The 13,069-nt window shown below is 36.4% G+C and overlaps 1 protein-coding gene across 1 annotated transcript; it reads left to right on the top strand.

Annotated features, from left to right (window-relative positions):
- The first annotated feature begins 60 nt into the window (after positions 1-60).
- LOC111870130 (CAAX prenyl protease 2) lies at positions 61-10,276 on the top strand. The gene is made up of 7 exons (XM_023862163.2): positions 61-188; positions 453-558; positions 3,112-3,250; positions 4,928-5,095; positions 5,899-5,967; positions 6,070-6,132; positions 8,016-10,276. The coding sequence occupies exons 1-7, from the start codon at positions 76-78 to the stop codon at positions 8,219-8,221; spliced, it is 864 nt and encodes a 287-aa protein (XP_023717931.1). The 5' UTR covers positions 61-75; the 3' UTR covers positions 8,222-10,276.
- Positions 10,277-13,069: the final 2,793 nt, after the last annotated feature.

Raw genomic sequence — 13,069 nt, forward strand, 5'->3', positions numbered from 1 at the left:
TCTCATTCAGAGAACAATTCTGTGACTGTCCAATAAAAGCGCTTCCTACTGTCACGTGACGACCGTAATGACAGTATGGAGGTTTACAGGCTTAAAGAATATTATTGTTTAACCTCTGCAGGAGCATGCTTTCTTCTTTCTGTCGTTTATGTTGCAAGTTTGTATATATGGAACTCCCCACATAACAGGTAATAATATTACTGCTTCTTTCACATTTTATAAGTTTAAATTTCAACTATTACTTTTCAGGAGTCCCACGTGACAGTGTTGCCAAATGTATGAATACAAAATAATGAGAAGGATTGGGTAGTATTGTTTATAGAAATCAGATATAACTAGCATTAACAAATGCAGTATAATGTATCATTCTGTCTGATGCAAAATAACGCTGCAGCACACATTAACCCTCTCTCATAAGAATTGCATAATGTAGTTTGTCTTTTATATTGCAGGGACCATCCATCCACAATAAAGAAGAGATTTTTTAGTGTTTTCGTAATGATGTTTATATCTCCATTGTTTTTATATTTCTTCTCCCAAGAACACATTCTTCAAAAGGTGAGCCCTGCCACTACTTATCATATACTTCATCCGCATAAAATCTTGGGCCCCTAGGTGTATCAATCTGTTAAAACTTACCGATAATTCAGAAACCATCATTATTCCCACCATCAGGATCTGATGTGTTACTGGATACAAACTCCCATCTATATGCTAACGTGTAATGCATAAGAGGAACTATGATTCTTATGATGGAGATAGTCTGAAATGTTGGTCATTTTTAACTAGCTGACATGACTGATGGTCCGAGAAGATTTGATTAACTTTGGTTGCTGTGAAAGCTTAAGATCTTTCACCTTTATTCACCCTTTTTTATATCCATCCACGCTTTTAACTGCTAACTGAATACAGTTGGAATGTATCATACCCGCAGAAGGTGATACTGAACGTAGGTATTAGAAGGCTGTTATACATAAATTGTGATGTTTCCAAAAAGGACTCATTTTTAAAGTGATGCATAATGATGGGCAACAGGGATGATTTATTGAGTTCACATCAAGTGCTTCTCCAGTTTATACTGTTTACAAATGTTGTTGTGATTTGTGAGACATAAAAAAAGACATAAGTTGCAGATCTTCTGAAAACAGCAGGAATTTGATTTATTTTACCTCCCATATACTTTATAAAGAAGTCATAAAAAATAAAATAAATACAGTAGGACTTTAGGCTGTCACACCACACCATGTAGTCTGTTGCAAGGCAACTGACATTTTGGAGGAACATGTTTTCTCCATCTGCAGGGTCGAAGAGTAAGCCAAGCAGGAAACCGGCACGAAGCAGTAAGGCAGCAGAGCTATGCTGAAGGTGACATGTTCCTCCAAAAAACTGGTTGACAGACTACAGACTACTGACTACAGAGTATTAAACCCCAGAAGATAGAACTCAGGATAAATATGGAATGATGAAATGTAAATTGGTAAGGTCCTTGGGAGTATGTAGAGGCAGATGCTTCTTCTTGGAGGACAAAATGTTCTGGAAACTTTTCATCTATCGTGTCATGTCACATGATCATTCCAAAATTGAAACTTTTTTATTTATTAAACTGCATAACATGAAGCAGTTCAAGTCATAAAATGTATAAATGGCTTTTTAATTTTTAGTTTTAGGAAATTTTTGGTAAGAGGTTTGTATAATTTGTCCAATAATGTATAAGAAAATTTATTGTGTTGACTGGTTTCAATCGTTTTTGAAACTATGCATGTAAGGGACTTGTTCCATATCCAATGGCATTTTAGCCCCTCTAGATCTATGGAATTGGAAATGAATATGAATGAATGAATAACGTAGATGTTTAGCTTAGTGGTAGTGTGTCTGACTTGTATTTCTTTACTAGTTCATTCGAATATCACTGGCAGATCACAGAATCATACATTTAAATAGGCTGCAACCATTTCCTGCTTTCCTCCCAGTTCAGTTTCATGGTACCCATCCTCATGTATAACTGACTTACTCCATGGAACTGAGCCCTTCTTAAGAAGCTACTAGTCACTATGCTACCTAAGTATTTCTCAACATTTTATGGAACCTGAAGGTTTCATTATCACATTCACATGAGTCTGCCACTGGTCCTTATCCTGAGCCAGACAAATCCAGTCCATACCACTCCATCCTATCTGTATAAGATCCATTTTAATATTGTCCACCCACATACGTCTTGGTCTTCCCAGTGGTCTCTTTCCTTCTGACTGTCCCACCAATACCCTGTATGCTTTCCTATTTTTTACATGCCCTGCCAATCTCACCCTCGTCAACTTCCTCATTCTAATTATATTTGGTGAAGAGTGCAAGTTATGAAGTTCCTCATTGTGTGATTCCCTCTGTCTATTATTTCATCCCTCTTAGGTCCAGATATTCTCCTCAGAACCCTGTTCTCAAACACCCATAGTCTGTGTTCTTCCCGTAATGTCATAAACCAAGTTTCACACCCAGAGAGGCAAACTGCAGGTAAAATTATAGTTTTATGTATTTTAATTTTTACATTTATTCCTGACCTACCCTGCCAGAAAAGAGAGATATTTATATAAAATATGCTCAGAGAAAGTATTTGAAGGAATTGAACCGTTGTTTGAAAAATGTGTGCTACAATCACTACAGATTATTGATTCTTAAGTTGTTTAATAATGCTGATTTAACTACAGGCATTATGTTGCTTTGAATGATATATGAAAGTTGTCATGACTGGTAAGTAGGTAAGGATTTGCAAGTAGTTGTGGCCTGATTGGAGATAACATTCTGGAATATGCATGAAGGGATCGAATGAAACCTCAAAAACTGTATCTTCCGACATTATTGCTCGGCTAACCTTCTTGGCTGAGCCACAAGAGACTGTAATGTGTTGATCCACTGCTGCATCCAACAAAGCAAACAACTGTAAAAAAAAAGAAAAAAAAAAAGTTCCATGAATGTGCAGAAAAATAAGAGGGTTGAGACTGTCTGGTTACGGTAAATTTAAATGGGATGGCAAAAGATTAAATTCAAAGATGTGGGGTCATAAACAAATTTAAGTACGGCTTGACAGGCTGTGTATAGATGGTTCTCTCCTTTTTTCAGGCTACTTTGTGGCAACTATTGGGTCTCAGAATGCATGGTCTACTTCCTGCTATTGTTATTCCAATGTTTCTTACAATGGTCCTCTTTCTTGGTCCACTCAGCATGCAAGGGTTCAGTGGACTGTGGAAATTGTATACCGGTATGTCGGAGAGATGAAAGCTTTTAAATATATTAGATTAGGTAAAAGACAGAAAGAAAGCCCCTTTGATCTTGTGGGGAAGTATGATTTAATTTATTTATTATAATATTAAATTAACATAAAACCTGAATTTGAATTGAAATGTATTTGAACAGAAATTTTTTCTTTTTTCTTGGTTTATTAAACAGTGTTTTTTTCAAGTGGATAAATTATATAGCATTAGACCACAGGATAATTATGAATAGCATGCTGGAGAGGATATAGGTAGGAGTGGTTATGGTTCTTTTTATGTGTTAGAACAGTGTTTGCTTGGTGAGACTGAGGAATCCAGTTGAAGAACCTGGTGCAAGATTATGAAGCAAGACTGCTAGCCACTACACCATAATGTTCAGCTTTGAAACAACTGACAAGTCTAGCACCCTAGCAACACCGTTTTTTTTTATTGCTAGTGGGGTGGGACTAAGTCCCTTGTACTGCGGCCACTTCTGGCCTATTGTACCAGCCACAGATGATAGGTGAGGGTGATTGTGGAGCAATTGGTGGAATGAAGATTAGCAGGGGAAACCGAAGTACTCTGAGAAAACCTGCCCCAGCGCCACTTTGTCCACCACATATCCCACTTGACCAGACCCGGGATCGAACCCGGGCCGCCGCAGTGGGAAGCCAGCGATTAACCGCTTGAGCTATGGCGTGGCCTAGCAACACCATTAATAAAAGTCTACCATTTAACAGGACTGAACTATTATCATCCATCTGTATAACCTACTTCCTTGGTGATCATCACATTTCCTTTTTAGTCCTCAGGTGGCCTTTTTCCATAAGATTTTCACACCAAAATTCTCTATGCATTCTTTGTGTCCCTATTCCAGGTAAAAAAAAGGTAAAGCTATCCCTGTAACAGGCCATGGAGGCCCATAGAGTTGTGAGATGTTGAGGGTTCCACATTATCTAGACAGTCAGCTCAAAGATGGCGGTAAGATTGTCAGTCTTACATGCCGGCCACGCTTTACTCCCCAGGAAAATTATTTAATTAATTCCTGGTACTCATTTCTGTTAGAGGCTGAGTGAACCCCAGGGCCATAGTGCGGCTGGAAGGATTAAGTCAATTGAAAACAAAAATCCACCTCATAGGGACTTGAACCCACAACCTTCCGGCTTGTAGCATAGTGCTTCAACCAACTACACTACCATGAGGTACATGATAAATATATTGTACCCCAGATTTGACCATCTTAACAATACTGGGTGACCTGTGGAAGTCAAGAAGCTCCTTGTTTGTGTGTAGCTTATTTAATGACATTGTCCATAACTCAGACTATGTAGCATTGAAGATTAGATGACGGTGAATAATTAATTGGAAGGGATTTTGGAAAGGAAGCAGTCATGGTCATTTTACACTGCTATCCAAAAATTTACCCTGATGACTGAGAGAGACCACGAAGAACCTGTCAGGATAGTCACTTTCTGGTTGAGATTGAAACTTTTGCACTCCCTAATTTAAGTCAGAAGCCTTACTACTTGATCCAACTTCCTTGGTAAAGTTCCATGCTATTATAGTAGACGTCCATAAAATAAAGCAAAAACATTGCATTTCCACATTATCTTCAAACTTCGGAGTTTAACCATCTTTGTTCTGCAGCTACTGCTCTTGTTTACTGTAGTTTACTTCTGTTTTAGAACCTATGTACTGGATGTCAAACTTAACAAACTTAATCTGGCTTCGTAACTATGTGGTGGCACCACTCTCTGAAGAATTCACCTTCAGAGCCTGCATGTTACCTCTTCTGCTACAGTGTTTCCGACCAATGACTGCAGTTTTTGTCTGCCCACTGTTTTTTGGAGTAGGTAAGACCTGCATTTTACAAATATAATTCATTACATTTTTGTGTTTAATGAGGAGGGTAATATTAAAATGGATTACTGATTTTAGGATTTCATGGTGGTTGACTGTTGATGTTGGTTCAGCTGTTGGCACTATAAGGATGTGGGCAGTGTTGCCAGTATTTCAGAGGTAGATTCTGCATCTGTCTTCACTCTACATATTTTAACTTTTAAGATGGAGCTGGCATTTATCACTAAATCATTGGCAACACTGCCTCCATCCACCTGATGTAAAAACTCAAGAGCTGAATCACCACTAAAATGGATCTTAAAGAAACAGGATGGAAGAGTGTGGACTGGATTCTTCTGGCTCAGGATAGGGACTAGTGCAAAGTTCATATGAACATGGTAATGAAACTTCAGGTTTCATAGGGTGCTCAGAATTTCATGAGTAGCTAATTAAGTATCATCTTCTTTAGGACTCTGTTCTATGGAATTCTGTGTTCACTGGTGAGTTCCTTAGGTGTCCTCTGTTAGTTGCATGGAACCAACTGCTGGTATTTTGTTACAGAATGAAGACTGACTGTACAATTCATTTTATGATTGTTATCCAGTTGACTAAGTAAGATGATTGAAAAGTATTAGCAGATCACATCAGCAACATATACTGTGCATCAGTGATTCCTTTTACCATTTCTGATTTGAGCATATGAAGGTGTTTCATGTTTAGTTACCTTCCTAGTAAAGGAATACCAATTTTGTTACTTCTAGCAATAAAAGAAAAAGTCTCTTCTCTGTACTTGGCTTAATGTTTCGGGTTGTTTCAGCCCATTTTCATCATATGGTAGAACGAATGAGAAGCGGTTTAGATCTCAAAAGGGCATTAATGATATCATGTAAGTATTGCAGTAATATTATGGCACTATTTTCAGTAATTTAAAAATGTACACATGTAAATTTATTTTGGGTTTTAAACAATTTAATGAATTTTATTTCAGGCTTTCAGTTTTCATATACAACCTTGTTTGGTGCCTATTCAGCATTTCTGTTTGCAAAAACTGGTGCGTATAATTTTAACTAGCTAAATAGGAATTAGACTGAGACATATGTTCAAGAAGTTTGATGGGTGAAGCACCCATGTTGCTTTCATTTTGAAAACTTTAGAAAGTACATCTGTTGACTTTAATTATGAGTTATTAAAATTATAGTAGGTTGTCATGTGTTAGTGCTCGTTATTTAATTTGATTAATTACATTTACAGGTGATGTATCTTTGCCTTCTAGCCTCGTTTCCATTTTATGTGGATCAACAGACAAAGTTTCCAGTCTCTTTAATCTTCCCAGTCTTTCCTTTTCAATTTGTTGCCTGTTCTTTCCTCTGCTCTTGATGACATCCCTACCTGGTTGAGCTTTTTTTTTTTTTTGGGGGTCACTAACAGGTCTGTTTCCTTTAGTTCTTAATTATAATGTCCTTCTTGGTGTCCTTTTTCTAGCCGTTATTGTACATGGCTAAACCATTTTACTCACTGTCTTCAAACTGTAATAACACATTTCTAGATCCAGCTGCTCTAACTAGCTAACTAAACTAACTTCATGGAGCTGAGCCATTCTTGAGAAGCTGCCATTTGTACGGCTACTCAAGAACTTTCCAGTGTTTTATGAAACCCAAATGTTCATTACCATGTTCACAAGAGCCCTCCGCTGGTCCCTATCCTGAGCCAGATCAGTCTACTCCTTACCACCCTATCCTATGTCTCTACCATCTTAATATTATCCAACCACCTACATCTGGGTCTTCCTAATCATCCCTTTCCTTCTGGCTTTCCTGTCAATATCCTGTATGCATCCGTCTTCGCCCCCCAATTCATGCTGTATGCCCCGTCCATCTCACCCTCCTTGATTTGATCATTGTAATTATACTTGGCGAAGAGTACAAGTTATGAAGCTCCTCATTATGCAGTTTTCTCCAATCTTCTGTCACTTCATCTCTCTTTGGTCCAAATATTCTCCTCAGCACCCTGTTCTCAGACACCCTCAATCTGTGTTCCTCTCTTAATGTCAGAAACCAAATTTCAGACCCATAGAGAACCACAGGCAAAATTATACTTTTGCGTATTCAAATTTTTATGTTTTTAGACGGCAGATGAGAAGGCAAACGGTTCTGGACTGAAGGGTAGCAAGCGTTACCCAAATTCACTCTCCTCTTAAGATCCAACTCCTCTAATAATTCAATTTCTAATTCTGTATATTCTTGTTCTTCCCTCAGTGCTTTTAAAAAATTTAATACCTGGTGCCTGGATTTTGTTTTTGTTTCACTTTATCAGGATCCATGTTTTGGCTTTACATGTTAATATTGGTTTGAAATTGATAGTGTAGATTATTTTGCATTGTTTGGGGATCTCTCTATTAAGTGACAACCTCAACTTTAATCACAGCTTTCTGGAGACTTTCGAAGTACAGTAAGACCTCACTTATTTGGACTAATTGGAAGTGAATCCTTGTCTGAATTAGTGAAAGTCTGAATTATAGAAGTGCTACTGAAATTTGTTCAGGGAAGTTGTAAAATGGACTTCATGTGTCTTCTTTATTTTGAAACTTAGATTGCACATCATAAAATACATTTACTTGTCATAAATATAAAAATGTAAATTCTGACATTAGTTTTAAAAGCATTTTAGATAGGGGCAATTTGATCATCAAGGTCATAATGTGAAGGAAAAAAAACAGTTTTTTTAATTATCATGAATTCTGAATTAGTGAGGATTCACTGTATTCTAAGCAGGGGGGAGGACGGTTTCAGGTGCATCATAAGGTGGGCAAAATGTTGGGGGGGGGCACTGTACCTCCCCATTTGTAGTGTTCTTGCAAGATTCAGTACTCTGTTATTTTGTATGCATGTTGCAACTTATTTGGATGTTGTCTATAGTACTTTACATCATTTTCAGGCCATTTTGTGGCACCATTTGCAGCTCATGCCTTCTGTAACCACATGGGATTCCCAGATTTTGGAGAGATTCTAACATATAAGGACCCTCAGAGAATGTTGTTGATGTCATTGTTTGTTTTTGGATTGGTAGCTTGGTGTATCTTGCTTACACCATTAACAAATCCTGCATGGTATAGCAATAATTTGTTTTGGAAGAACCACTGATACATATTCAACTGGGTGTTTCTTTCATATGACAGCACTCACTGTTATGAAATCAGACAGCATCCTGTGATCAATGCTGAGGGAAATGGAATTAGTTTGATAGTGTCCTAATGGAAGTAGTATACTCATGAAGATATTAGATTTTACTGAAAGTATTACAAATGTACATTCATCATAAAAGGGACTACAAATAGCAGTTATTAAAATCACAGTTGAAGAGTTCTATCTTTGGGATATAATGCGGTGAAGTCCATTGATGTCGACTGACATTTTGGAGGAACATGTCACCCCCATCTTCAGGGCCAAAGAATTAGCCAAGCAAGAAACCAGCCTGAAAGCAGGTGGCAAGCAGAGCTGTTTTTTTGCTTGGCTAATTCTTTGGCTCTGATGATGGAGGTGACACATTCCTCCAGAACATAGGTTGACTTTCACTGGACTTCACAGTGTTATGTCCCATGGTAATTTTGAAATCTGGTATCTTCATGATTGTATTCTTCCATTATGAAAATAAAAGCTGATTAAAGTGATGTATTAATATTTATATGATAATTTATTGTTAAATGCTCTCATCTCTACATTTTATCATCATCCAAGCAAATGTCAATTACATTATTTCACAGAAGTGGGTTTCTCAATGAAATAAATAATTAAATATAGATGAAACTGGGGATGACAGACCTTATAATTATGCATAGAAGATGACATTTCATTTTTGGAAATGAGTCAGAAAGGGTACTAATTAAGGAGTGAGGCTTTTGATTTTATTTGAAAAGAATTTTTGACGCTGTTTGCCCACATAATGGTGTTCACATATTCATTTAAATCAATTTTTTAAGTGTTTATATTAACTCACTTTGTTTATATATATTTAGCCATAAAGGAAGTATGTTTTGTTTTTGATTATGGAGAAGAGAAAACTCCTTCAGCAGTATGTTGCATGTTGTCTATTCAATGAACATTTTAAATGAACTCTAAAAACCATTTTTTTTTGTAATTTTGATTGCACTGTACATTTTTTGGGGGGTATTTCTTAAGTAAATCTCCATTAGAGCAGGATTGAGCAGTTATTTTTTATGTGGGGCCCAGATGGGAAAATTTGAAGTAATCCTTGGCCAGGGCATAGCAAGAAAAATTCTGTAGTGGAAAACTCGTAACAGCCTCAATTAGTCACTGGCTGCATGCAGTTTATATGTATAGGAACATTTCTTATTAATAATTAATTTGGATATGGCATCTTAAACCGATATTCCTCAGGTGCTCAAACTCATAGCACACCAAATCTAAAGTGCGTCTCATTTGACTTCCTCGTACCCAACTGTAGATACAGTAAATGAATATAATAAATATACTGTTATACCAACAATATCCATTTCCATCAGTATCTAGACTTATGTTTTATAAGAAGTATTACAATTAAATTATTGTTTGAAATATATAAATAAAGTGCTGTATTAATAATATCTCTGTTACCACAGGCTGGACTGAATTTTTTGGGGGTCATAATTTGCTCACCTGTTCTCTGAAGCTTATAAACCCCATGTCTTGTAAATCAGTTTCACTTTTGAAACATTAAAAGAGATTTTTTTACAGTTTTTGTGTTATACCATGTGGCAGTAACATCATAAATTTAATTACTGTGCAGTAAGAAATATCTACTGAGTATAAAAATGTGTAAGGAATCGTTTCCAAGTCTTTTGAATCAACATAAATGAAAGAAGTTGTTACTGTATAGCACCTAGGGATATGCAAGAGTTTCTCTGCTTTACTGTTCTACTATTTTATGGGGAGGCCGTGAATTTCTGCTACAGCGGAAACTTGATTAAGTTCACTCTTGGGGTGAGTCAGCATGCTGGATTTGAGAGAAGCTAAGCACAGATAATCATCATGGGTATACTAATGATATCTTTTTAATATGCAGCCCGTACTAATGTAACTACAAGACAAAATTCTGCACAACCAAACAAAATAGGTAGTAATCAGTCCCAAATGTAGTGACACTACAACAGATTCCTACATAGCAAATCTTTATGCTAATTAGCGGTTTTTGTGGCCTGCCAATATAAGGAGAAAACCTCTCCATGAAGGAAGATCTCACAATGGCTTGTGAGTTAATGAAAATACTTGCTAGAGATGATAGTGGTTGTGTCAGCGGGTACAAAAACATCAAATAGGAGCTTTCAGTACACTGTTATGTGAATTGCATATGGCAGATAAGGAGTCCTTTATAAATTAAAAATATTATATATAAATTTACTTTAAAAAGAAAATACTATACTGAAATCTGAAACTCATGGGAAAAATGATAAACCTGCACCAAATCTTTCAGTTTTAGTTGCAATTTGAATATAGAATGATAGAAGAGAACAAACAATGCCATTTCTTAATGAACAATAAGACCACTTTTAAAACTGTATCTTCAGCCCTTTTGTATCCTTATAAGCCACATAAACTTTTGTGAATATGAAAAATATCTTAGTTCCCACTCTGACAGTGCAGGCGTATAATGATTTAAAGTTCTGTAAGGTAATCTTCCATATCAACTTTCCAGGTGAGAATTTTCTTAAATTCTGTCATCCTGTTTTGTAGATCAGTATTTTTTAAGGTCTGAACCCATGGGATACTGTTCTTTGGTTACAACAATATGTAAAAACCAGAGGTCTTCCAGAATTAGCTTTATTAATAAGTTATCTCATGATCACAGTGTGTTCAGCTGAGCTCATGCTTATCATCACAGTTTTTCTAATTAAATGTAAAGATGCACAATAGTATTTATGTGTAATTTTGTGTGTCATTTATTTTAGGGCAGGAATAATATAACTTCAAAACGCACAAAGAAACAAACATATAAAACTAGTAAAAGTGTACCAATAGTACTGGCAAAATGAATGTCTGACTCTTGATGCTTAAACTGTTGTGAAACTTGAGTGTATGCAATCAGTTATGTTCAGTTAAAATAATCGTCTTAAAATATAAGACACTGATCATTTTGTGAATTTTACTTTTTAACCTCTTAGGGCATGTAGCACACATGGGAGATATGAGAAATACTTTAAAAATTTTAGTATGAAGACTTGAAGGGAAGAGACCATGTGGGAGACGTGTATGTAGATAGGCGGAACATATTAAAGTGGTTCTTAAATAGAGTATGAGGATGTGGATTGGATTTAGCTGACTCAGGATAGGTTCCAGTGATTGACTGTTGTGAATACAAGAACAAAGTTCTGAGTTCAATAAAGCACAAATTCTTTGATTGGCTTCTCAAGAAGGACTCTGCAGTGTGTACTTTACTTATGTACATTTTCGTCATCCATTGGCACTTTCAGTGGGCCACTATAAGACCTAGTCTACATAGGCACTTCTCTTATACAGACCAGTTATCCTCTGTCTTACATCAGGGAGGGATAGTTTGGCTAAGGCTCTGGGAAGTGAGCAGGTACTCTGCTGGTCATTACACATTTGTTACATGGGATAATGAATTAATGTATTTACTTAGTTATAGAATGGGCCGCGCCATAGCTCAAGCGGTTAGTCACTGGCTTCCCATCGTGGCACCCTGTGTTCGATCCCGGGTCTGGTCAAGTGGGATTTGTGGTGGACAAAGTGGTGCTGGGGCGGGTTTTCTCAGAGTACTTCAGTTTCCCCTGCCAATCTTCATTCCACCAAGTTCTCCATCATCATAATCACCCGGGGCAGGCTACAATAGGCCAATCGGTGGCCGCCGTGCCGAGTGGACCCAGTTGGACTCCACTCCCCACTAAGCAAATTAAAAAAAAAGTTTTTAGTTATAGAATTATAAATTAATTTTTGTATAATTTTTTATGTAATGATACTGTATTATAGGAATTTGAACACTTTAAGAATGTAAGTGCAGTGAGTTATGTTATTTTTTCACAAGCAATAGTATCATTGTTTCAGACAATGATATATTTCTGTTACACTTTTATGGGGTATCACCACATACCTTATATGAACCTTTTTTTTTAAATTGTTACGCGAATTTTCAGTTCTATTGTACATATGTTTTTTATGACTAATTTTGGATCAATGGACTGCAATATACACATGTATATATGTACCTATCACCAGAGATATGATAACTAGAAAGTATCTTGCATCTACCGTTGTACTACTCTATTCTGCTCAGTCTGTCCAACCTACCTTCAGTCTCCCTAATGGTCAGTTGTTAGACCTTCATTTCTTATTCTCTCCAAAGAAATTCAGCTGCCAGCATGCATAGCACAAGTTCATGCTACAAATTTACCAACTTTTTTTGCAGTTATTATTTTTAGGTTTTGTACAATATCCTGGTTTCTGATTTTATCTTTTCATTGGTCTTTATTACCTCGTACTCTGCAATACTTTATTTTTACTGTTTTAGTTTGTGTTAGAATTTCTGCTTCATATGTCAAAATAGGCAAGTTGATGTTTTATATAACTATTTTTTTTTCTGGAATTTCCAGGCTCAAAGTGTTACCTGTAACAGTCTGGTAGAAGTCTTGCTGACTCTTAAGTTGCCCAGATTAAAAGTTAATATAGGTATGTTGCACAGCAGTTTTTAAGCCAATAATGATTATGTAGAAATGTATGACTGTTGCTTGTTACAGTGTTATTCTAGGTTTCTAGTGTCCTAATAGTCACTGCCTAGTAAAGAATTTGTTGAGCACCGAAGATAATTTTATTCTTGAAGGTATGTACAGAATGATGTCATTATGACATGACTACATAATGTGGAAAATTTTTAACTTAGATTATGAAAAATGATAGGCATGTGTGAGAATGACTTCCAGTTTGAGACAAGAATTGGGAAACGTTTTGAAAATTGGGATTACATTTCTCTACTAGACCAAT

This window comes from Cryptotermes secundus, unplaced genomic scaffold, assembly GCF_002891405.2.
Source record: "Cryptotermes secundus unplaced genomic scaffold, Csec_1.0 scaffold594, whole genome shotgun sequence".
NCBI classification, from domain to species: domain Eukaryota; kingdom Metazoa; phylum Arthropoda; class Insecta; order Blattodea; family Kalotermitidae; genus Cryptotermes; species Cryptotermes secundus.